General features: G+C 54.6%; 1 protein-coding gene and 1 long non-coding RNA gene across 5 annotated transcripts; both read left to right on the top strand.

The window, feature by feature from the left end:
• Positions 1-7829: 7829 nt before the first annotated feature.
• Positions 7830-11398, top strand: LOC103345796 (uncharacterized). 3 transcript variants are annotated; one of them, XR_011385363.1, is made up of 3 exons: positions 7830-8174; positions 10033-10173; positions 11220-11398. It is a non-coding gene; the product is annotated as an uncharacterized LOC103345796 (long non-coding RNA). The 3 variants fall into 3 exon arrangements; XR_011385362.1 differs by lacking the exon at positions 10033-10173 and adding an exon at positions 10223-10340 and having other exon boundaries at positions 8008-8174; XR_007916328.2 differs by having other exon boundaries at positions 8033-8174; positions 10039-10173.
• A 2077-nt stretch (positions 11399-13475) lies between these two features.
• Positions 13476-22252, top strand: SET (SET nuclear proto-oncogene). 2 transcript variants are annotated; one of them, XM_051838440.3, is made up of 8 exons: positions 13476-13674; positions 18460-18517; positions 19123-19265; positions 19589-19692; positions 19794-19907; positions 20422-20592; positions 20666-20812; positions 21367-22252. In XM_051838440.3, exons 1-8 carry the CDS (start codon positions 13566-13568, stop codon positions 21388-21390), a joined length of 870 nt encoding a protein of 289 aa, XP_051694400.1. In that variant the 5' UTR covers positions 13476-13565; the 3' UTR covers positions 21391-22252. The 2 variants fall into 2 exon arrangements, with proteins under 2 accessions (XP_051694400.1, XP_051694399.1); XM_051838439.3 differs by lacking the exon at positions 13476-13674 and adding an exon at positions 16616-17086.
• The last annotated feature ends 2529 nt before the right edge of the window (positions 22253-24781 follow it).

Consider the following 24781-nt stretch of genomic DNA (forward strand, 5'->3'; position numbering starts at 1 on the left):
TTCTGGGTCTTCCACGTGGGTGCAGGGCCCGAGGACTTGGGCCATCTTCCACTGCTTTCCCAGGCCCCAGCAGAGAGCTGGATCAGAAGTGGAACAGCCGGGACTCGAACCAGCACCCATATGGGATGCCGGCCCTGCAGGCGGTGGCTTAACTCCTCGCAATGCCACAGCACCGGCCCCTGTTGGCATTTGTGACTGACGTCTAGGAGTTGCATACCTTTGGGCTCTCCACGCTCTGACTCCAAAGCTGAGCTCCCATTTTACGAGGACGCTTTAACCAGGAGGTAAACCCCTAAGTCTTGGGTGGGACCTGTAGCAGTGTCTCTGGTCCCTCCCCCTGGGTGAGGGTTTCGTAGCCCCACCCCACTGCTCATGCTGAACCATGTACCCGAATTAGACAAGGTTCTCCTTGTGAGGCCGTCTTAAACACTGGGAGAATTTGCAGGCATCAGTAATGAAGTGCATAGCTATGGGATTGAGGGGTCTGGATTTGAAGCCCTTCTTGGACTTGGGGCTGAGACTGGGACCACAGGTGGAGCTTCCCTAGTTTCCCATGTTTGAAACCAAAAGTGCTTCAGAGTTGACACTTTTTTTTTCCAGGTTTTGGAATATTTGCATGTCCCTAGTGAGCCATTCTGACAATGGGAGCCAAGTCTGGACATGAACACGAAATTCATGTCTGCTTCCTAAACACCTTATACACATAGCCTGAAGGTGAACTTACACATGTTTTTTAGAGTATTTGTTCAAAATGCCAAATGGCTGCAATAGCCAGGGCTGGGCCACGCTGGAGCCAGGAGCCAGGAACCCAATCTGTGTGTCCCACGCGCATGACAAGGACCAAGTACTTGGGCCATCATTCCCTGCCTTCCCAAGTGCCTTAGCAGGAAGTTAGATCAAAAGCGGAGTACAGGAGCCAGAGTTGTGGCACCACCCTTTTGACACCAGCGTCTCCTGAGTTCCTCTTTGAATCCCAGCTGCTCTGGTTCCGATCCAGCTCCCTGTTTATGTGCTGAGAGACCCAGGAAGAGCTCCTGGCTCCTGGCTCCTGGCTTCCGCCTGACCCAGCCTCAGCTGTTGCAGCCATTTGGGCTGTGAACCAGTGGATGGAGATCTTTTTCTCTGTGTGTTTCTGTCTCTATTTCTCTGTCACCCTGTCTTTCAAATAAATAAATAAATAAATCTTCCAAAAAAAAAAAAAAAAAAAGCAAAGGAGGCAAAGTAGCTGGGACTCCAACTGGCATTCTGATATCTGATACTGCACCACAGCACCTGCCCCCTTTATGCAGTATTTTTAGTGCACCTGTGTTTGGACTCTGAGGGTTTGAATTTTCCAGTTGTGATATCAAAAATTTTAGATTCAGCCGGCACCGCGGCTCACTGGGCTAATCCTCCGCCTGCAGCAACGGCACCCCGGGTTCTAGTCCCTGTCAGGGCGCCGGATTCTGTCCCGGTTGCTCCTCTTCCAGTCCAGCTCTCTGCTGTGGCCCGGGAAGGCAGTGGAGGATGGCCCAGGTCCTTGGGCCCTGCACCCGCATGGAGGAGGCACCTGGCTCCTGGCTTCGGATCGGTGCAGCGCACCGGCCGCAGTGTGCCAACTGTAGCGGCCACTTGGGGAGTGAACCAATGGAAAAAGGAAGACCTTTCTCTGTCTCTCTCTTTCTGTCAAAAAAAATGTTTTAAATAAATAATAAACTAAAAATAAAAAAGTTTTAGATTTAGGGGATGGGCAGTTGGTGCAATGGGTTGAATTCCCATTTGGAACATTTGCCTTCCACGTTGTAGAGTCTTGTTTGAATCCTGGGCATTAGCAGGGAGTTGGATCAGAAGTGGAGCAATCGGGCCTTAAAGGAGTGGGCACCACAATGCTGGCCCCCACTCTTCATTTTAAATAAATAAATAAATAAATATTTATAAATAATGGTAATAAGTACTAATGATAATAATTACTAAACACGTAGTCTTTCAGTCATTATTCCCTAAGCAATGCAGTAGAACAATTACAGAGCACTTACATTCCATCAGGTTTATAAATAATCTGGGGGGAGCCGGCGCTGTGGCAGAGCGGGTGAAGCCACCGTCTGCGGTGCGAGCGTCCCACATGTGCGCAGATTCGAGTCCTGGCTGCTCCACTCCCAATCTAACTCTCTGCTGTGGCCTGGGAAGGCAGTGGAAGGTGGCCCAAGTCCTCGGGTCCCTGCACCCGCATGGGAGACCCAGAAAAAGCTCCTGGCTCCTGGCATCAGATCGGCACAGCTCCAGCTGTTGCAGTCAATTGGGAAGTGAACCAGCGGGTGGATGGAAAACCTCTCTCTCTCTCTCTCTCTGCCTTTCTTTCTCTCTCTGTGTAACGCTAACTTTTGAATAAATAAATAAATATTTTAAATAAAATAATAATAACCTGGGGGCCAGCATGTGGCAGAGCAGGCTAAGCCACCATGTCTGAGCACCAGGTCTGGTCCCAGCTGCTCCACTTCTGAACCAGCTCCCCGCTCGTGGGCCTGGGAGAGCAGCCCGTGCCTGGGCTCCTGCCGAATGGAATTCCTAGCTCCTGGCTTCACCCCAAGCCTGGGCCAGCCAGCCAGCGTTCAGCCATTTGGGGAGTGAACCAGTAGATGGAAGATACCTTTCTTGTTCGCTCTCTGGCTCTGTCTTTCAAATAAATAAATCTTAAAAAACAAATCTCATGCTCCATGTTGGAGTGTCGGGGTTTGACTCCTGGTGCCACATCTGACGCAGTTTCCTGCTGAGGAGGACCCGGGAGGCAGCAGCAGTAGCTCAAGAAGCTGGGAGACCTGGATTGAGTTCCCGTCACAGCCTCAACCCAGCCCTCGGGAGCATCCGGAGTGAACCAGTGAATGTCAGCTCCATCTCCTCCACTCTCTGCCTTTCAAATAAATACTTTTTAAAATTCGTTTTATTTGTTTCAAGAGCAGAGATACAGAGTGAGAGACAAAGAGAGAGAGAGAGAGAGAGAGATCTTTCTTCTGCTGGTTCGCTCCCCAAATGGCCATAATGGCCAGGGCTGGGCCAGACCAAAGCCTGGAGCCAGGAGCTCCTTCTGGTCTCCTACCTGGGTGCAGGTGTCCAGCACTGGCCATCCTCTGGTGCTTTCCCAGGTGCATTAGCAGGGAGCTGGATAGAAGTGGAGCAGCTGGGACTCAAGCCAGTGTCCATGCGGGATGCCGGCATTACAAGTGCAGCTTTGCCTGCTACTCCACAATGCTGGTAGCCCCAGTAATAATTTCTTTTTACGGTGATCTGTGTAGCCAGTGTTGTGGCACAGCAGGTTAAGCAGCTGCCTGGGATGCCAGCATCACATGTGAGTGCCGGCTCCAGCGGGAAAGCAGTGGAGGCCCTGTCATGGCCCGTGGGCCTGGGCTCCTGCACACACGTGAGAGCCCAGGATGGAGTCCCCGGCTCCTGCTTTCGCTGGTCTGGCCCTGACCATGTTGGCCATTTAGGGAATGAAGCAGAGGATGGAAGAGCTTTCTCTCTTTGTCTCTCCCCCTCTCTCTGCCTTTCAAATAAATAAATAAAATATTTTTAAAAGAAAAAGTAATTTAGGACAGATTTAAAGTGTATGGAAGGAGGTGAGCATTGTGGTACAGCAGGTTAACCCGCCACTTGGGACGCCCACATCCGTGTCCGCTGGTTGAGGCCCAGCCCAGCAGTCCAGCTTCCATTGGACAGAAGCAGAACACCCAGGACTCAAACAGGTGTTCCTGTATGGAATGCCAGCGCCGGCCTGCTCTGAGCAGAGAATTTCTAAAATTATTTGTTTACTGTCATTTATTGGGAAGCAAAAAGACAGAGAGAGAGATCTTCCACTCACTGGTTCACTCCCCGAATGCTCTCCACAGCCACGGCCGAGCCAGGCTGAAGCCAGGAGCTTGGAACACATTCCAGGTGTCCCACGGGGTGACCTTGCTTGAGCCATCACCTGCCGCCTCCCAGCTTGGGCGTCAGCAGCAACTGGAGTCAGAAGTGGGGCTGGGAGTGGAACCCGGAACTCCAGTGTGGAACGCAGGTAGCCCTGGTGGTTTCTCAACCATTGCCCCATGCCGCCCCACCCCCACCCAGACACCTGACATGTGCTAAGCAGATCAGTAGCTACAGAGGGAAGAGTGATCCCAGGAAGTAGGTGCTGCCAGGTGGTGTTCACCGCCCCGGGGTGGAGGTGGGGGTGACTCCTACAGAGGAGATGGACCCAGGGACCAGGTGGGGGCATCTGGGGACTGTGCAGCCAAGGAAGGACCCTGGGCAGGGGTGACACCTGAGAAGTCAAGCCACCCCTCCAAGGCCAAGATTCCTTCTCTGTCTCCCTTCCCTCCCCACCCAAGCCCTCCCCTCAGGCCCCAGCCCACCTCCTCCCGGAAAGGCCCCAGTCAAAGGTGGACCGAAGACAAAAGGAGCCTCAATAAACTCATTAAACCGCTCTGTGGGGGCAGCCAGGAAGGGAGGGACAATGGCTGCCGCTCTCCCTGCTGGGGCCCGGGGCAAAGATTCCGCTCAGCTCCGGAGGTCACTGCAGGAGCAGCCCCAGCCCCGAGCCGAGCCGCCGTCCACCCTCCCGGCACCAAGCCAGGGCAGGCTTTTGGGATCTGCCGCCCGAGCTCCATGCCAGCGCTGTTAATGAAGGGTTAGTAGGATCATGGATGGGAGGGGCAGGTGCTAGGGCCCGGCAAGTTAAAGAGCTGCCTGCTACGTCCTGCCCTGCTTCCAGTCCTGTTCCTACTGTGCACCTGGGAGGCAGCGGAAGGCGGCCCCACCACCCCTGCGGGAGACACAGAATTCCAGGCTCCTGCTTGAGCTGTTACTGGTATTTGGGGAATGAATCAGTGGAACTCTGTGGCTCTGGCTCTGTCTGTCATTCTGACCTTTTAAGTAAATAAATAAATTATATATATATATATATATGTATGTATGTATATTATAGGTGTTGTGGATGGGAGTTAGGGGCCTGGGTTTGAAGTCTTGCTTTTCTGTGCGGCCTGCTGTGTGATCGCACATCCTCCCTGTCCCCACTCTGAGCTGCACCCTGCTCTCCTGGATTCTTTGTCTTCCAGCTCTGCTGGGCACTGGCTCCTGTTTATTTCTAGACTGAGATACAAAATTATCTTCTATCTTCTTTTTAAAAATGTTTTAAAGGATTTATTTCTTTGAAAGAGTTACAGAGAGGGAGACACAGAACCAGAAAGAGAGATCTTCCACCTGCTGGTTCACTCCCCAGCAGCAACAACCAGGGCTGGGCCTGCCTACAGAGGTGACCGTTTTGTATAGGCTCTTTGTGTTGGCGGCTTTGAAAGACCCCACAAATGGACAATGGAGGTAAAACAACCAGACATTCCTGGTCCCAAGCCCCGGGTGCTACAGTCCCATTATAAAGTTATGATGTGGCCAGCGCCACGGCTCACTAGGCTAATCCTCCACCTGCGGCGCCAGCACACCGGGTTCTAGTCCCAGTCGGGGCACTGGATTCTGTCCTGGTTGCTCCTCTTCCAGGCCAGCTCTCTGCTGTGGCCAGGGAGTGCAGTGGAGGATGGCCCAGGTGCTTGGGCCCTGCACCCGCATGGGAGACCAGGAGAAGCTCCTGGCTCCTGGCTACAGATCAGTGCAGTGCAGCCATTTGGGGGGTGAACCAACAGAAAAAGGAAGACCTTTCTCTCTGTCTCTCTCTCTCACTGTCCACTCTGCCTGTCAAAAAAAAAAAAAAAAAAAAAAAGGCCGCCGTGGCAAAAAAAAAAAAATTATGATGTATTTATTCTGAGGCTATGGTTCAATTCCATCTGATAATAACTTGGCTAGTTTGGGAGACCTGGAAGACGTTTCTGACTTGTAGCTTCAGTTTTGGCTGTTGTGAATATTTGCAGAGTGAACCAGTGGATGGAAGATCTTTGTCTCTTCCTCTCTCTCTGTCGCTCGCTCTCTCTCTGTTGCTCTGCCTTTTAAATAAATAAATAAATCTTTTAAAAAATAATTTTTGTAGGGGCTAGCACTGTGACTTAGTAGACTAAGACTCCCTGTGGCACCGGCATCCCATATGGGCACTGTTCGAGTCCCAGCTGCTCCTCTTCCAATCCAGCTCTCTGCTGTGGCCTGGGAAAGCAGTAGAAGATGGCCCAAGTCCTTGGGCCCCTACACACACGTGGGAGACCCGGAGGAAGCTCCTGGCTCCTGGCGTCAGATCGGCGCAGCTCCGGCCATTGTGGTCATTTGGGGAGTGAACCAGCAGATGGGAGACTCTCTCTCTCTCTCTGCCTCTCCTCTCTCTGTGTAACTCTGACTTTCAAGTAAAATAATTAAATCTTTTAAAAAAATTTTTTTAAATATTTATGTGGGGCCAGGACTGTGGCAAAATGGGTTAAAGCCCTGGCCTGAAGTGTCAGCATCCCGTATGGGCACCAGTTCTAGTCCCAGCTGCTCCACTTCTGATCCAGCTCTCTGCTATGGCCTGGGAAAGCAGTAGAAGATGGCCCAAGTCCTTGGGCCCCTGCACCCACGTGGGAGACCCAGATGGAGCTCCTGGCTGCACCTCGGCCCAGCCCTGGCTGTTGTGGTCATTGGGGAAGTGAATCAGTGGGTGGAAGATCGACCTCTTTCCTCTGTCTTGGGCCACCTTCTGCTGCTTTCCCAGGCCATTAGCAGACAGCCTGAATCAGAAGTGGAGCAGCTGGGACTCGAACTGTTGCCCATATGGGATGCCGGCACTGCAGGTGGCAGTTTTACCTGCTACACCACAGCGCTGGCCCTAACCATGCATATTTTTAAGGAGCCAGAGCACACCGTGTGCAATAAAACAGCGATCTCTTGTTTCCATACGGAACTCTGCCAGGAGCAGCCTAGCGCCCTGCCAGCGCTGGTCTTGTGGACCAGGGATCTCGGGACGAGCCTTGCAGGCCAGTATTGTGGCCCAGAGGGTTACACTGTGGCCTCCAGTGCCATCATCTGTTGTCAGAGTGCCAGTTCAAGTCCTGGCTGCTCCACTTCTGGTCCAGATCCCTGCTAATGCAACTGAGAAAGCAGAGGCTGAATGATTGGCCCTATGGTATAGAAGGTAAAGCTGCGCCTGCACCCATATGGGTGCTGGTTCAAGTCCAGGCTGTTCTTCCTCCCATCCAGCTCCCTGCTGTGGCCCAGGAAGGCAGTAGAGGATGACCCAAGTGCTTGGGCCCCTGCACCCACATGGGAGACCTGGAAGAAGTTCCCAGCTCCTGGCTTAGGACCAGCTCAGCTCCAGCCATTGTGGCCACTTGGGGAGTGAACCAGCAGATAGAAGACCTCTCTATCTCTCCCTCTCTGTACCTCCGCCTTTCCAATAAATAAATGAAAGCCGAGGTGGATGGCTCAAGTGCTTGGGCCCTGCCACCCTAGTAGAAGACCCACATAGAGTTCCAGCCTGGTCATTGTGGCCAACTGGGGAAGTGAACCAGTGGATGGAAGAGATATCTCTCTCTCTCTCTCTCTCTGTGTATCTGTCTTTTCTCTTCTCTCTCTCACTCTGTCTTTCAAATAAATAAAATAAAAAAAGGGAACAGGGTCTGGGAGCCTCGGGGCTGGGTTAGCCGTCAGCCTGCCTGAGCAGCCAGTGCCAGGTTAGCAGAGTGAAATCAAGGAGGCCGCGGCTCAAGTCCCGACTTTCTGGCCCTTTGGTGCCAGGGCAAGTGACCTCTGAGCGTCGATGCTTCATCTGGTGTTGGTTCTCTTGCCTGTAGAAAAAGAAGATAACACGATTTGGAAAAAGGGTTCAAAAGGATCAGGCTACAGAGGCTAAAGCTGTGTGACGTGCCTCTCCTGCACAGAGCCGACGCTCAGTACTTGGTAAAGTCAGTCTTCCTGAGCCCGCTGGTGTGCACACAGCTACACAACGCTGTGTTTTGGAAAGTTCTTGCTCCCAGAGGGAGCTGGGCCCCAGGGTCACGGAACATCTGGCCACCTCCCTGCCTGCCAAGCTTTAGGTGGGGCTGAGGAGGCCATTCTCTTTGCCCCGCCCCTTGCAGCCTGTTTGGGATCAGAGCACCTAGGTGGAGTTGCTACAGTTGCGGAGTGACACCCCAGGAATCCAGGAAGCTGGAGAGGAAGGGAGAGGGCCGTCTCGCACACTAGAACTGAAGCTGCCGTGTGCTGAGCCCGAGCCGTGCTGGGTGGCAGCGATTCTGAGCACTGGAGCGCAGGTAATCTTTGTGTGTGTGTGTGTGTGTGTGTTTTAAGATTTAGAAGTATTTACATTCTTTATAGGAGAGGGAGAGGGAGAGAGGAGAGAGAAACAGAGCGCCCATCTGCTGGTCCATTCTCCAAATGTCCTCAACCGCAGAGGCTGGGCCAGACTGAAGCTTGGAGCCTTAGAGCTCAACCCAGGCCTCCCACACTGAAGGCAGGAACCCAGCTACTCGAACCATCGTCTGCTGCCTCCCGGGGTCTGCATTAGCAGGAAGGCAGCAGTCAGGAGCCGGAGCTGCGCCCTGACCCAGGCACTCTGATGAGGAATGAGTGTTCCAACGCCCATTCTTGGGTCTTTTTTGTTTTACATGATGGTTATCTTGCTGGTTACAAATTTTTAATTTATCACTAATTTTTATTTTATTTGAAAAGCAGAAAGGGAAGGAGAAAGATTTCTTCCATCTGCTATTCGCTCCCCAGATGTGCAGCTGAGCACTCCCTCTGGTTCTCCTACCTGGGTGACGAGGACAAGGTTTTCAGCCATCACTACTGCCTCCCGGGGTCCCCACACGCAGGGAGCTGGAGTCTGAGGTGCAGCCCTGACTGGAACCCAGGCATTCCCACACAGGATGCAGGGGTCCCACGAGCATTGCTGTTCTGTGCCAAGTGCCCGCCTCTTTTCTCTCTCTCTCTCTTTTTTTTCCCTTAAGATTTATTTATTTGAGGCCAGTGCCACAGCTCACTAGGCTAATCCGCCACCTGCAGCGCCGACACCCCAGGTTCTAGTCCCAGTCGGGGCACTGGATTCTGTCCCGGTTGCTCTTCCTCCAGTCCAGCTCTCTGCTGTGGCCCAGGAAGACAGTGGGGGATGGCCCAAGTGCTTGGGCCCTGCACCCGCATGGGAGACCAGGAAGAAGCACCTGGCTCCTGGCTTCAGATAGGCGCAGTGCCGGTCATAGCGGCCATTTGGGGGGTGAACCAATGGAAGGAAGACCTTTCTCTTTGTCTCTCTCTCTCACTGTCTAACTCTGCCTGTCAAAAAAAAAAAAAAAAAGATTTATTTATTTGAATGGCAGAAAGAGAGAGAGAGAGAATTTTCCATCTTCTGGTTCACTCCCCAAATAGCTACAACAGCCAGGGCTGGGCAAGACCAGAGCCAGGAGCCAGGAGTCAGGAACTCCATCGGGGTCTGCAACGTGGGTGGCAGGGACCAGTTGGGCCCTCTTCTGTTGCCTTCCCAGGCACATTAACAAGGAGCTGGACAGGAAGCACAGGGTGACAGAATGACCTTCCCTGCCCCTTTTGTCTTTTAATGTGATATAGTCACAAAGTTCAAAATTCAAGATGTGGGGGAAGGTATTTGGCACAGCAGCTAAGAAGCCACTAAGGACAGCTGCACCCCATATCCGAGTGCATGGTTTGAACCCTGGCTCCCCTTCCCATCCTGTGTCCTGCTGATGTACACCCTGGGAGGCAGCAAATGACGGCTCAACTACTAGGGTTGGGGCTACCCACATGGGGGACCTAGAATGGGCTCTGGACTCCTGGCTTCAGTCTGGTCCAGCCATATCTGTTGTGAGCATTTGGAGAGTGAACCAGCAAGATCTCTGAGTCTCTGTCCTTCAAGTAAAATGAAAATGGATAAATAAAAAATGTGTTTAAAAAATTCAAAATGTATAACATGGACGAGAGAAAAAAAATCAGATCTCCCTCCCAGCCAGTCCTCTGGCCGCTCAGTCCCCTTCCAGAGAGAACCCTGAGATTTGTTTCCTTAACACGTGCGCGCATGCACACACACACACACACACACACACAAATCAGTGAATGTGTGTCTTTTTGTTGTTAAAGATTTTATTTACTTATTTATTTGAGAGGTAGAGTTACAGAGAGTGAGAAGGAGAGACAGAGAGGTCTTCCATCTGCTAGTTTACTCCCCAAATGACTGCAACAGCCAGAGCTGAGCTGATCCGAAGCCAGGAGCCAGGAGCCAGGAGCTTCTTCCGGGTCTCCCAGGTGGGTGCAGGGGCCCAAGGACTTGGGCCATCTTCTACTGCTTTCCCAGGCCACAGCAGACAGCCAGGACTAGAACCTGCAACCATATGGGATGCGGGCGCTGCAGGCGGAGGATTAACCTACTGTGCCATGGCGCTGGCCCCATCTGCTCCCCTTTCCCACCGACGGTAACATACTAACCAGGGGCTCTGGACTTTGTTTTCCCGCTTCCCCAGCTCTGGTTCCCTCGGCTTTTATGACTGCAGGGCATTCCAAGGTATGGCTGTAGCCTTTGTCCCCAGCAGCCTAAAGAAGTCATTAGGTTGTTTCCTTTTGCTTTTACAAACCGAATTGTCCTGCGAGAGGCCTTGTTCACGTGTCACCTGACAGCTGTGCGGCCACTGCGGAGGGTAGACTCCTTCAAGGGGAACTTCTGAGTCAACCTGTGTGCTTTTAACAGCTGCTCTGATGGCTAAACTGCTGTCCAGAGAAGCTGCATCCATTGAAGCCGCCACCAGCAGAGACAGTGCCTCTTCCCACCCCGGCTCAGGCACGCAGCCAGGGCGCAGGGAGGTGGAGTCTAGAGCGCCCCCGACGTGCGTCTGGCACGGCGCCTCTGAGTTACTTCCCAGTTAGTCTTTCCTTTTCAGAGAGGTCCCGTTCTGGCCGGAAGCTGGACCGGGAAGCAGACCCAGGCGCTCTGGTCCGGCATGGCGGGGTCCCCGGCAGCACGCTAACTGCTGCCCTACACCAGATTTCCACCCCTCCCACCAAGTTTATGGGGTACCCTCGAATTAGTACCCATCTTACAGGTGTAACTCCCGAGACTGGGGCTTCACGATGAGGTAACACTCAGTTGTTCTCCCCCACCACCTGGGGCACAGCCTAAAGCCAAGACACTCGTGACTGTCAAACCTCTCGAGTGAGCAGGGTCCCTCAGAGCGCCCCAGGAATGTGCAGGCTGGAGGGGACGGTGGGGGCCTCTGCCTTTTCTTCCATCTGGGAGTCCTCGGCTTTTATCAGCGGTGACGTCATTGATTTATGCCTCGGATCCGTCTCATTAACAGGTGACTAATGGTGTGGAATATGCAGAAGACAGGGACCATCGCGGACTGTCTCAGAGGCTGCAGAGCCACGCCCCTGGGTGACAGTGGGCGGATGATATGTTTTGTGTGATCTATCAAGTGCATTTGTAAAAAGCTGAATGAGTTGCCAACTTCTAAACACCCAGAGATCTCATATAAAATTGTATCTCTATTTTACTGTTAGAAAAATCAAAGCTGGGAGGGGGAGGCAGGGTACAAAGGAAGACGGTTAATGGCACAGCGGAGCGGGCGGAGAAGGGAACTGGCGTCTGGTGTTCTACGCACTGGAGGGTAACTACAGGTAAGAACACTTAATTGTAAATTTCAAAATAAGGAGTAGAGTGAATACTCCCATCACAAAGAATATAATTATACATGTTCCAGGTGATGGTTTTGCCAATGACCCTGATCTGACCCTTACAATGTATAGGCGTATTGAAGTGTCACACTGTATCCCATAAGTATGTACAAGCATTATGTGTCAGTTAAACAGGAAAAATACTTTTTAAAAAAAGAGCACTTGGGGCGGATTAAGCCTGGAACGCCTGCATCCCATATCAGAGCACCTGGTCTGGGTCTCACCCCCTCTGATTCTTTTTTTTTTTTTTTTTTGACAGGCAGAGTGGACAGTGAGAGAGAGAGACAGAGAGAAAGGTCTTCCTTTTGCCGTTGGTTCACCCTCCAATGGCCGCCGCGGCCGGCGCGCTGCGGCCGGCGCACCGCACTGATCCGATGGCAGGAGCCAGGAGCCAGGTGCTTTTCCTGGTCTCCCATGGGGTGCAGGGCCATCCTCCACTGCACTCCCTGGCCACAGCAGAGGGCTGGCCTGGAAGAGGGGCAACCGGGACAGAATCCGGCGCCCCGACCGGGACTAGAACCCGGTGTGCCGGTGCCGCTAGGCGGAGGATTAGCCTAGTGAGCCGCCGGCCTACCTCCTCTGATTCTAACAGCAGCTGATGGCTCAAGTACTTGAGTTCCTGCCACCCCCCTGGGCTATTTGGGGCGTGAACCAGCAGATCTCTCTCTCCCATTTCTGTCTCTGTCTTTCACATGAATACATACAAATCTTTACAAAAGAAAAGAAGGAAGAAAAACCAAAGGCCTGGCAACCACAGGGTTCCCACATCAAATACACTGGTGTAGCAAAGCCCTTGGCCATCACCAGGACCCCGGGGGCCCCAGTGCCCCCTTTCGGTGACAACCCTGCTGCACCCATGGCAAAGGTCGCCCCTCCGGAAATCTAACAGCAGAAAGCAGTTTTGCCTGCTCTTGTACTTTATACGATGAAATTGCCATCGCACAGCGTCTGCTATTCTGTGTCTGAACACCGTGCTTGTGGGCTCCATCCACGGCACTCTGCAGCTGCTGGTCATGTATCCTCACTGTCCAACTCTCACAGCGCGCCTCCTGCTGCGGACAGTGTTTCCAGATGTTGGCTGTGATGGATCTCGCTGCACGTGACACTCTCACCTACACACCTCTCACACCAGGCCGCAGCAGTGCCGCTGGTGACACGGCCAGGAATCAAATTCCCGGGAGCCGAGTGGGCCCGTGCCTTGCCCAGCACAGTTTTCCTCGCTGGTTGTACTGACCGGCCTCCCAGGAGTTGTGGTGAACTCACCGGGTGCCCTACTCCTTGTTATGATCTGGCAGGCCCCGAGAGGCACTGGGCTTTGCGAACCCTGGACAAGGCACCTTCGGAAGGTCCTTCTAACTCCTAACCTCCATCCTTCCTGAAACAAATGGGAAGCCAAAGGCTCTCAAAAGGGTACCTGCTTTCCCCTCCTCCTCCGTCATTCTCCACTGGGGATCCTTTTCAACACGCCCCTGCCTTTCGGGAGCCCGGAGACCTGGAGGTGGGGAAGGAGTTGGCCAGATGTGGGAGGGGGGTGACTGAAGAACGTTCTACACTGAGGGTAAGCAGCAGCGCATACTGAAATCTGGATGCCGAGGGAAGAAGACCCGTTTCTAATGAGGGCAGGGCTGCCTAAAGGATTTGGGACCCATGGGGGATGGGCTGCGGGCACCGCAGTGGAGACCAGGATCTGAAAACACCGAGCAGATTAAGGAAGAACCTGCCCCCCCCCCACCACCACCACAGTGCCCCTCTGGAGAGAGGCAGAGAGCTAGGAAGAGTGGCTGTGGGTTGGAGGGGGGTGGGAAGGGAAGAGCCTGGGGGAGGGGGAGGGGGCGAGGGGTGTGTGTCCCATTGTCATGTAAATATCCCCTCCCGGCGGCTCCCGGGCAGATTTAAATTCCCGGCAATTGGGGAAGTCGCAGTCCTCAGCTTCCTCCTGCCCGGCGCTGGGGTCAGCGTTTCCTGGGAGCATGGCCCCCAAGCGCCCGTCTTTGCTCCTTCCTCACGCGAAGAAGCCAAGAGCAGCTCCTGGCCCGAGGCCGGCGGACACATCGGCCTCTCGGGGTTTGTTGACCGGAGGTATGTCCATGCGGCAACTTTTTTTTTTTTTTAGACTTAAAGAGATTTACGAGGATCGGCACCGCTTTTTTCTCCCCCTCCCAACCATCCATTCTTGAGATGGGACCCCAAGCTCCCTGTCGGGTTTCACTCGTGGAGTTGAGTGGATTCGGCTTGTGGGAAGGGGGAGCCAGAAGGGGCGGAAGTGAGACCCAGAGCACATGGGCGCTCATCCCCGCCGCGAGCTCCCTCCTCTGGGGCTCCGTGGCTGGGCAAGGGGAGCAGCAGCCAGCCGAGGGCTCTTCCTCCGTGCAAATCGGCCAAATTCCGGGTCCCAGTGCCTCTATCTTTCCGCTCCGACCTGCTCCCCTGTGTCTGACGCCAGTGACCCACAGCTCTGACCTGAACTGCCACCTTCTCCTCCCTTCTATCCAAGCCAAGCCAGTCACGTGACTCACCCCCAGGTCTCAGGTCGGGACTGGACTTCCGGGTCTCGCGCACCTGGGCCCTCCGACCTCTCCAGGTTCTGCTCTGGACACGCACCTGGACGCCTCCCTCACACCCTGAACCACTCCTCAGCTCCTGCTCTGCTCTGTCCTCTCATCTGGCCCCGGATGCCCGCTTGCTCCGGGCCGGGGCTATTTCCTCTGTGCCTACCCTGCCCCGGGGAGCCCCCCTCCAAGCTCTCTTGAGGTCTTGTCCTTTGAGCTTCTGCTCCAGGCCATCAGGAGTCCCCTAATGTGCCCTGCTGGCATCATCTCACCCCTGCCCCCACTAGACCAGCAAACTTGGAGCTGAGGACTGTATGTTGCTGACAAAGAGCTTGGAACAGGACACAAAGTTGACTGTGGTGGTGCCTGGGGTCTCTCTGGTAGGGTGGGAGATGGCAGGGGCTTTGGGTAGGTAGGAGCCACCGAGTGGGTCGCTGGGGAGTGGGGAAGGAGCACTGGGCTCGTCTCCGCCCTCCCGCGGATCCCTTCTGCCGTTTCACTTCCACTGCGTCCCAGGCCCACCACGCGGGATGCAGAGGCCTCCCAGCGTGGGCAGCGGCAGGGGTTGAGACCCGTCCTGTGGCCAAGTCCTCTTCCCTGACAGGGTTTAGCGGGGCTGTTTCTCAGGCCTGCCAGTCTCAGCAGAGCCCTGAAGCAGGCGAGTGGTGCAGAAGCACAGAGCAGCACAATGTGGCTCAGGCCTGCCTCCTGCCATTCAGCTCCCTGCGGCGCTGGCAGAGCGGAAGGGCGAAGAGGTGCAGCCTGAGCCCTCCTGAACCCTAGCAACTGCTGTGCAGCTGGTTGCCGACAGCGGGTACCCCACGTATCAGAGGGGGAGAAAGGAGGCGCAAGGCATGGGCGCCTGGTCAAGGCCGGGCTGCTGAGATTTCCCAGGCTCCTCTCTGGTTCCCCTCGTTCATCCCTCTTCAAAGGAGGCTGGGGAGGGGAGAGGGTCAGGAGCCGACGCCAGCTGCTGGTGGGAGCCCGCGGGGGAGACCCAGTACTTGGGGCAGGCAAGTGCTCTCTCGGGGTGCCCGGGCCGCCCCCGTTTCCTGAAACGCGGCCCTTGCTTTGTTTCTCTTCCTGATGTGCCTCTCCCAAGGGCTGCTGGGAGGCTGGGGGAGCCCGCTGGCTCCTGCGAGCGCTGCAGGGTGCCGGGGCCCCCGTGCGTGCCCGGGAACCGGGGTCCCCAGTGCCGTCGTGGGGCGCAGCCTGTGTGCGCGTCCCTGAGCATGGTGCGGCCAGGAGCCAACTGCGACTTAAAAAATAACAAAGTCGGAGTCCTATCCGCTTCAGTGAGGGCGAGCGTGGTTTTGTGCGTGGGTTTGTGCCGCTCGCGTGGACAAAGTGGAAAAATCGCTGCAGCGCCAGGGCCTTGTCCCGCGCCGGCCTTCGCGGGTGTGACGAGGGTAAAAGCTGCCTGGCGCTGGGGGAGACTGAGCGAGGACGACAGAGCCGTCCACCCGCGGGGCCGGCCGTCCTAGTCCCCGCGACTCCGCTCAGTGCCACCACTGGGCAGCCGCGACTCGGCCACGGTGAAAGCGTCCGCCTCGCCGAGTCGGCAGATGCTGCACACCGGGGTTTTGTTTTTCCCTCTCTTTTTCCTCGGGAGCTGGCTGTCAGACATGAGCAGTGTATCCCAGATGCGAATAACTTCCTTCAGAAAGGTGTCCACTGCGAGAGCTGGGCTCGCGGAGGGACAGGTTCACGCGCGGCCGCGTTCGGGAAAGTTCCAGCAAGTCAGCTGTGGTTCCAACCAGAGCGTTTCCGGCCACTCGTGACGTGAACAGCATCCGAGCCTCGGGAGCCGGCAGGACCTTGTGGGTGCTGGGACCCTCGCGGTCCGCGTCGCGTCGCGTCGCCCGCGCGGGGGTCGCCGCCTGCCCCCCGCGGACCCGCCAAGGGCCCCAGCGTCACGGCTGACTGGGCTGTCACTTCCTCAGAGGGACGCGGGCTGCGGGGCGCGGGGCCGCTTCGGGTTCCGCGAGCGCCCCCCGAGGGAGCGCCCCGCACGCCGGCCTCCCCGTCTGCAAGACCGGACGAGGGCGCCGCCGCTCGCAAACTCCCGCGAAGAGGGAGGCGCCCAGGGGCCCCCGGGCTGGCGCACGTCCCGGGGAGCAGCCCCGGCTCCTACGAGGCCTGCGCCGCCGGGGGCCCGCGAGCTCGCAGCCCGCGGACAGGGGAAGCCGCGCCGCCACCACGTGACGCGCCGCCGCGCGAAGCCCCGCCCCTCGGCCGCCGCGCGCCAGTGTCCCGGGTCGGGCCTGAGAAGGGGACAGACGGGGGGAGGGGAGCGCGGCGCTGGGGGGCCGGCCCCGGACGTCGCCGCGTTCCTTCCGCCCGCCTCTTCGCCCAGGCCCTGTGTCTCCTCGCGGCGGCTCCGCCCCCTCGCCCCGGCGCCCCGGCCAATGGCGAGGCGGCGCGAGCCTCTCCGGCCGGGGGCGGGGCGTGCGCGCGGGGCCTGGCGCGCCTGCGCCCTGCCGCCCGCCCCTCGCCGCGAGGAGGAGGTGGAGGAGGAGGAGGCGGCTCGGGGAGAGCGAGCAGCGAGCTGGAGCGCGGAGCGCGAGTGAGGGAGCCGAGCCGCCCGCCCGCCGCCGCCGCCGCCGCCGCCGCCGCCGCCCCTCCGCGAGCAGCAGCCCCGGCCGGGGCCCGGCGCGCCGCCCCAGCCCCTCCCGCGTCGTCAGGCCGCGAGGGCCGCGCGCGCGAGCGAGCGAGCGAGGGGGAGGGCGAGCGAGCGGCGCCGGGAGGAGGCGGCCGGACCGAGCGAGCGAGCGCCCGCGCGTGTGGCGTGAGGGGAAGCCGCCCGCCGCCCCCCGCGCCGGCCCTTCTCTCCCCCTCCCCGCTCCGCCCCCGACCGCGGAGCAGCACCATGTCGGCGCCGGCGGCCAAAGTCAGTAAGAAGGAGCTCAACTCCAACCACGACGGGGCCGACGAGACCTCAGGTGAGGAGCGGCGAGGCGGGGGCCGGCCGCGCCGCCATCTTCGGCTCCCGCCCCGGCCCGCGGGCGGCCGGCGGGGCCCGGGGCGCGCGCGCGGGGGGCGCCGGGCGGGGGGCGGCGCGGCCGGCGGGGGCCCGCGGGCGCGGCGCCCCTTTTTGTGCGCGGCGGGGCCGGGGGCCGGGTGGCGCCGCGGCGGCGGGGGCGCTGCGGCCTGCTCGGCGCGGGCGGAGGAGACCCCCCCTTCCTCTCCCCCCTCCCTCGCTCTCCTCCCCCTCCCTCCCTCCCGAGAAGCCGCTCTTTATTGTGCTCCGCCATGATGCCTCGCTCCCATCAGCCGCCGCCGCCACATGGTGCGGCCGGACGCGGCCCCGCGCCCGGCCTCCCCGCGCCGCCCGCCTTCCCGCCCGGCCCGCGGCGGTGCCCCCGGCGCCCCCCGCCCGGAGGCCGGGCCCGGCGGGGCCTGCGCCGGGGCCGGCCGGGAGGATGCTCGGGCCGGCCCGGGCGCGCTCCCCACGTGGGCCGGCCGCCGCGCCGGGGGGCTCGGGAGCGGCCGCCCGGGAGCCCGGGCCGCTCCGGGAGAGGCGCTCGCGGCAGGGCTACCGGAAGTGGCCCGCGCGCTCGGGCCCCTGCACGCCCACCTCTCTTTGTGGGGTTTGCAGAGCTCCCCGGACAAAAGGGCAGCCGAGCCGGAGCACACCCCCTTCCCCCCTGCGCCTCCGAGTGGCCTGGCCCCGTAGCGATCGCGCGCCGACGTCGCGTGGGGCTGAGCTGAGGTCAGCCCGCCTGAATTGGGGTGGAGGACTGGGAAGGTCAGGTTCGAGTCTCGTGGTTCTTGTTCGAAGAAGAAGGCGAGGCCGAGTGGAGTGTTCCGGTGGCGAGGGGCTGCCGCGTGCCCTCCCTGGCCGGGGGGCGTAGCTCGCGTGCTTTGTAGCTGGTATCCAGCGGGGCCTCCGACTTCGGGCAGGGGCTGTCGGGGTGCCGTGGAGGTGGCGGCGGCGGCCTGACTGACGCCTCTCACGATCTCTCCAGCAGCTGGCTCTGTGTGCAGTGCGGGCAGAGTAAACACGGGTTTCCTCTCCGCTTCATAGTAGAAACTTTAATGTCGGGTCCCTGATTTCTTGTACTGGAACTTTTTGAAGCGATGGGACAGCAACATTGCTGGGTGTAGCCAGCGAGTAGCATGATTGGTGAATGGTCTTAGTGAAAGTTATGTGTCAGCTACATGCGTGAACACGTGGAGAGCGTGCCTTGTGGTAGGCACTTTTTAAAAAATATCTTTATTGAAACGTCACATCGGTGTTGCTTAATACCAAAACCAGTGCTTGTTAAATTTATCTGTTAATTAGTATTGAGTCTTATGCTCCTTTTTCTTGCAGAAAAAGAACAACAAGAAGCAATTGAACATATTGATGAAGTACAAAATGAAATAGACAGGTAATACTTCCCATAGCTTGCATTGGAGGAGTTTTCTGAGGAATCTAGTGGCCTGGTAATTGGTAAAATGCATGTGTATCCACTGGCTAAAGGGAGCTAATTCTGTGTTGGTTACAAATACTACCCAGATCCAGTGTTATTTTTTCTGTGAAATATTTGTACAGTGACAAAGTTCTCAGTGAAATTCCATTTGCCCTGCTAAGACGGGTTTGCGATATTAAAGGCTACAAATTGTCTGAATGAGTGTAGGATCTCTAGTAGGTTAGTATGATTGGCATCAGTGTTGCTCTAACTAGTCTTAGAATTTTGTTACTTACTAAGTGACTTTGTTGAGAAAGTGCTTGAGGGACACAGTTGAAGTTTGCCTGGAAATAAGGTAGAGAGACGAAGTGAATTTATACAGTGTTACCAGGATGCTCAGCTTGGGCGCTGACGGAACTGCCCTGTGGAGTGCTGGCTTCAGCTGTAAACCAGGTGAATTGACTGTGTAAGTAGGTACTCTGTACAGTCGTAAGGCTAATAAACGTTCGGTTCTGTAGTCTTGACCAAATCTTGTGTTTGTTAAATACTGTCATTGTCAACATGTCCTTTTCCATTTGCTTCAGACTTAATGAACAAGCCAGTGAGGAGATTTTGAAAGTAGAACAGAAATATAACAAACTCCGCCAACCATTTTTTCAGAAGAGGTCAGAACTGATCGCCAAAATCCCAAATTTTTGGGTAACAACATTTGTCAACCATCCACAAGGTATGTTTGTGCTGTGGGCAGGGCACCGTTAGAGGATGGCGGGTGTGGGGTTGTTAGCGTGGGGAGGCCCCGCTGAGGACTTCTCCCAGCTTGCTGGTCAGAGGGTTGACTTCCTCAGAGCGGGGACGAGACTTGCAGGTGATTTCTTGTAGTTCATTCAGAGAGGCCCGTTCTAGCTAGGAATTGAGTTTAACTGCTTGATGAAGATGGGGACAGCTCTCTCACCGAGTGCTCTGACTTTAGTTAACTTAGAAACACTAGAAAGGGGTCACTGAAGTCAACGTCTGTGTGAGCTCACGCTGATGTGTGAATTGCTGGTTTAGTGTCTGCACTGCTTGGGGAGGAGGATGAAGAGGCGCTGCATTATCTGACCAGAGTGGAAGTGACAGAATTTGAAGATATTAAATCAGGTTACAGAATAGATTTTGTAAGTATCAAGAATCCAGCTTAGCAGTGTGGAAATTAACTTGAACTTTGGCTAGAAGAGCCGTTTGTGTTCATTTCTGTTCTTCTAATCATTTGTTTTAGTATTTTGATGAAAATCCTTACTTTGAAAATAAAGTTCTCTCCAAAGAATTTCATCTGAATGAGAGTGGTGACCCGTCTTCGAAGTCCACCGAAATCAAGTGGAAATCTGGGAAGGTATGCTTGAGGACTTGTTGGTGGGTTTGGTTGCACCACTTGGCAGTACCTGCTGCTCTGGGCGTCTGGTACACACAGAAGCTGAAGAGAAGATGCTCCAGTATGTCAAATCCAGATACAAAGCTTAGAGCTCTCGTTGGAAGTTACCCTGCGGACTGAAGATTGGAACTGTAGCTCTTTGGGTTTCTACATTGGTGGTGGAGCTTATCAATGTCTTGATACTTCGCAAAATCTTTATGTGTGCATTTAAGGAGTAAGATACGTAACACATGCTTAGTGGTTGTTAAGGCGGAACTAATTTTAGATAAACTTAGCTGGTAGCTTCCCTTTGGGAAAAGCATCGTAACAGCACTGGCAGCGTGTGTGACAGGTGCTGTGTGTTTGATTGTTCTTATCAATAACGCAGCTGTTACTGTACTGATGACTTCTGCTTTGGGCCAATTTTTTTTTTTTTTAATTATAGAGAAGTTTAGATGTGAAGAACTTATTTAAAGTTCCCTCCATTTGAATTTAGGATTTGACGAAACGTTCAAGTCAAACGCAGAACAAAGCCAGCAGGAAGAGGCAGCACGAGGAGCCAGAGAGCTTCTTCACCTGGTTCACTGACCATTCTGACGCGGGTGCGGATGAGTTAGGAGAGGTCATCAAGGATGATATCTGGCCGAATCCATTACAGTACTACCTGGTGAGTTGAGGCTGTTCGTTTGTGCGAGGCTGCTTGTATCTAAAAGTGAGGACTTAGGGAAACTCTGTTTCAGGTTCCTGATATGGATGATGAAGAAGGGGAAGGAGAAGAAGATGATGATGATGATGAAGAAGAAGAAGGGTTGGAAGACATTGATGAGGAAGGCGATGAGGATGAAGGGGAGGAAGACGAGGATGAGGATGAAGGGGAAGAAGGGGAGGTAAAGAATCTGACTAAATCCCAAAAGATGACTTCAAAGAATTAACTGTCTTGTACGTTATGTATTTAGTATCAAACTGTCCCAGAACTGATACTGGGGGATTTGTGAAGACGACTTCAGACAGTTGTCTGGGGGTCCAGGAAGTGCTTGATAAGCTCCCTGTACTAATGATGGCACTGGCATCGTCCCCTTGTCTTTCCTAGCCAGTTTTTAAAGTGACAGCGTCCAAATTGTAAACCATCACTCAAATACGAGAGCTCTGCACGTTTTGGACAGGATTTGTTAAAAAGTCCAATTAGAAGAGATAGGCTTTGTTTGGGATTATTTGGTCAGAAATAAATGGGTCCAGTAGTTTGCTTAGGGCAGAGAGTCAGTGGTTGATGTAAGGCAGCACCGCTGGTCTCTTCTGTCTGGATTCAGTGTAAGTGGGTGATAGAGATGGAGAAAATGGGCACATTGTCATTGCATTCTGGGGGGTCCGTTGTGGTTCCTGTCAAAGCTAGCAGGGGACCTTAGAATTAACCCTGAAGATTAACTCCCACTTTCTCTTTCAGGAGGATGAAGGAGAAGATGACTAATAGAAAACACTGATGGATTCCAACTTTTTTTTTTTTTTTTTTAATTTTCTCCAGTCCCTGGGAGCAAATTGCCGTCTTCTTTTTATTTTTTTCCCTCTTGTGCTCAGTCTCCCTGTTTTTGAGGTCTCTTTTCTCTACACCATGGTTCTCACCTTATTGTGGGGAAAATACCTGAAGCAGAATACAATGGGAAAAGAATCTCTACCCCTTTCTGTTCCAAATTCATTTTATCCCTCTCGTCTCGACAAAAACTGTATGGAATCAACACCACCGTGCTCTGCGGGAAAAAGAAACCCTCCTGCTCCCGGCTCTGCTGGAAGCTGGAGGGTGCCAGGCCCCTGTGTAGTAGTGCATAGAATTCTAGCTTTTCTCCTCCTTTCTCTGTATATTGGGCTCAGAGATTACACTGTGTCTCTATGTGAATACGGACAGTTAGCATTTACCAACATGTATCTGTCAACTTTCTCTTGTTTAAAAAAAGAAAAAAAAACCTTAAAAAAATGGGGTTATAGAAGGTCAGCAAAGGGTGGGTTTGAGATGTTTGGGTGGGTTAAGTGGGCATTTTGACAACATGGCTTCTCCTTTGGCATGTTTAATTGTGATGTTTAACGGACATCCTTGCAGTTGAAGATGACACTTTTAAATAAAATTCTCTCCTAATGATGACTTGAGCCCTGCCACTCGATGGGAGAATCAGCAGAACCTGTAGGATCTTATTTGGAATTGACATTCTCTATTGTAATTTTGTTCCTGTTTATTTTTAAATTTTCTTTTTGTTTCACTGGAAAAGAAAGATGCTCAGTTTTAAACGTTAAAAGTGTACAAGTTGCTTTGTTACAATAAAACTAAATGTGTACACAAAGGATTTGATGGTTTTCTCTCAGAACAGAGGAACTGAGTTTGACTTGTAAGTAACGTTACTGTCAAACTTTTATCACCGTAATTGCGTAGTTTTTGATATGCACTTTGCAGGACGACCTCAGGACTATGTGGATTCAGTAAAGGGGTTTGAATTAATGTAGTATTGTCTCCCCACACCTGGGAACCATGGGCATGGCTTGCCTTTGCTTTCTTAAAATATCACATCGTTTGGAGAGCATCTTGCTCAGCTGAGTTCTGAGTGTTGTACTTTTACCAAATTGGCAGTTTTTTTTAAAATGGGCTTTTATTTACTTGAATATGTTAGTGGCTGCCACCACCATCAGACAGACCTGGTGCCTTGACGCCAAGGGAGACAGGAGACGGTCGCTGTCGGGTCTTCGCTGGCGCTTCAGTGTGGCCCACGGGAAGAGACTGTCAGAACGGTCCCCTTGAGGCTGGGGGTGTTGCCTCAGTCCCGGTGGGAAGATGCCCACTGCCCTTGTACAGAGCGTCTTTGAGAAACTCTCAAAGTGGATAAGCTTTTGAATGCTGTGAGTGGGCTGAAGTTAAATGCCACTTTTTTCACAGATGAATTATTGAGCACCCTGGACAAATCCAAAGCTTGGGATGTACCAGTAGGCGAAGTGTGACAGGCTCGGCGGGGTGGGGAGTGCGTTGTGCTCAGGTCTGGAGGGAATCCCTCACTGTGTGCTCCAATAAAGGAACATGAAGATGTTTGTGGATGGGTCATTCTCGTCTTTGGTTTTAGACATTCACGTTCTCAGAGACTAGAGAAAGGGAAAATTACAGTACAAATTACAGTGCAGATAACCTGTAGAAAAGGGTATAAGCTGGGCTGGCGCCATGGCTCACTAGGCTAATCCTCCGCCTGCGGGGCTGGCACACCCGGTTCTAGTCCCGGTCCGGGCGCCGGATTCTGTCCCGGTTGCCCCTCTTCCAGGCCAGCTCTCTGCTGTGGCCCGGGAGTGCAGTGGAGGATGGCCCAGGTGCTTGGGCCCTGCACCCCATGGGAGACCAGGAGAAGCACCTCGCTCCTGGCTCTGGGTTGGCGCAGTGCTGGCTGTAGTGGCCATTTGGGGGGTGAACCAATGGAAGGAAGACCTTTCTGTGTCTCACTAACTCTTTAAAAAAAAAAAAAGGTATAAGCTAGGCAGTATGAAATTCATTTTAATTGAAATGTAAGTAAAGGTTTCTAAAGAAATTATTGGGTAACTTGGGTTTTAACTATTCAGGAGAAAGTTCCTCAATAGGTAAGCCTGCAGTGCTGTTTTTTGTTTGTTTTTTTTTGGCCACAGCTGGTGGTGTCTTGGGTGCTGGTGAGATCCTCATGCTGTTGGGTTTTCCATCACTGATTTTAGAGTTTGTTGAGAAACGGAACTGGCAGCCACACACCCGTGAGGGCTCTGGCTGGGCTGGGCCTGGGCCTGACCAAAGCTGGGATCCTGGAGGTAACTGGGGCTTCTGTGAGAGGTAGGAAGCTGCCTGAGCCGTTACAGCTGCTGGCCAGGGTGTGCTTTAGCAGGAAGCCGTAGTCTGGACCCCAAGCCCGTGATAGCCAGGTGCTTCCAGGAAGGGAGGTGGGTCAGGACCCCGCAGTGTGGCTTAGTGGAGCCACGTCTTGGGATGTCGAGTTTGCCAGCTCTGCCAGTGGCACCCGGGGAAGCAGCCGAAGGTGGCTGAGGTGCTTGGGCCCCTGTACCCACGTAGGAGACCTGGTTGGAGTGCCCAGTTCCTGGCTTTTAATCTGGCCCAGAGCTGGCTGTTTTGGCCTTGGAGTGAACCTGGCAGTGGAAGGTCTCTGAGTCTGCCTTTTAAATGAACAGAAAGTGAGCAGGCAAAATGGCAGCCTTCACCCACCAGCCCTCGGCCCCACTGTCGCCTCCGGGCGGGCTCTGGGACTTTCAGCGGGCTGGTGGGACAGTTGGAGCGGCTGGTACTGAGCTTGATTGGCTGGCACGCGTGCGTCACATCTGGTGTTAGCTGCTTGGCTCTGACACAAACATGAAGTTTTGGTTCTTGCATGCATTTTTGGGGGGTTTTGGGCTTGATAATCACTGCTGTTTTCAGTCCAAGAAATAGGTTTCTGCCTTTTTTTTGTGGTGGTGGATTTTGCTTAGGGATCTTGATTATTACAAAAACAGTTCTGTGTAAGGGCCGAAACTCAGGGTTTCCTGGGGAAGTTCTTTGATGAGATCCGTGAACAGTTTACTCTTTATTTGAAAGGCAGAATTAGAGGTCTGCCATCTGCTGGTTCACTCCCCAAATGGCCGCAATGACTGGAGCTGGGCCAGGCGGAAGCCAGGAGTTTATTCCCAGTCTCCCACATGGTCGCAGGGCCCTCGGGACTTGGGCCATCTTCCACCAAGCAGGGAGGAGGATTGGAAGTGGTCCTCACAAAACGGGTGTGTATATAAACAAGGACAAAAGGGTGTGTTCCAGATGGACAAACACTGCGAAGGTAGGTGTGCGGGGAGGGGGAGGCGTCTATACAGCCTGGTGGGGAGTTCTA

This window comes from Oryctolagus cuniculus, chromosome 1 (genome assembly GCF_051225735.1).
Source record: "Oryctolagus cuniculus isolate XC-2025 breed Fujian yellow rabbit chromosome 1, ASM5122573v1, whole genome shotgun sequence".
Taxonomy (NCBI): Eukaryota; Metazoa; Chordata; class Mammalia; order Lagomorpha; family Leporidae; genus Oryctolagus; species Oryctolagus cuniculus.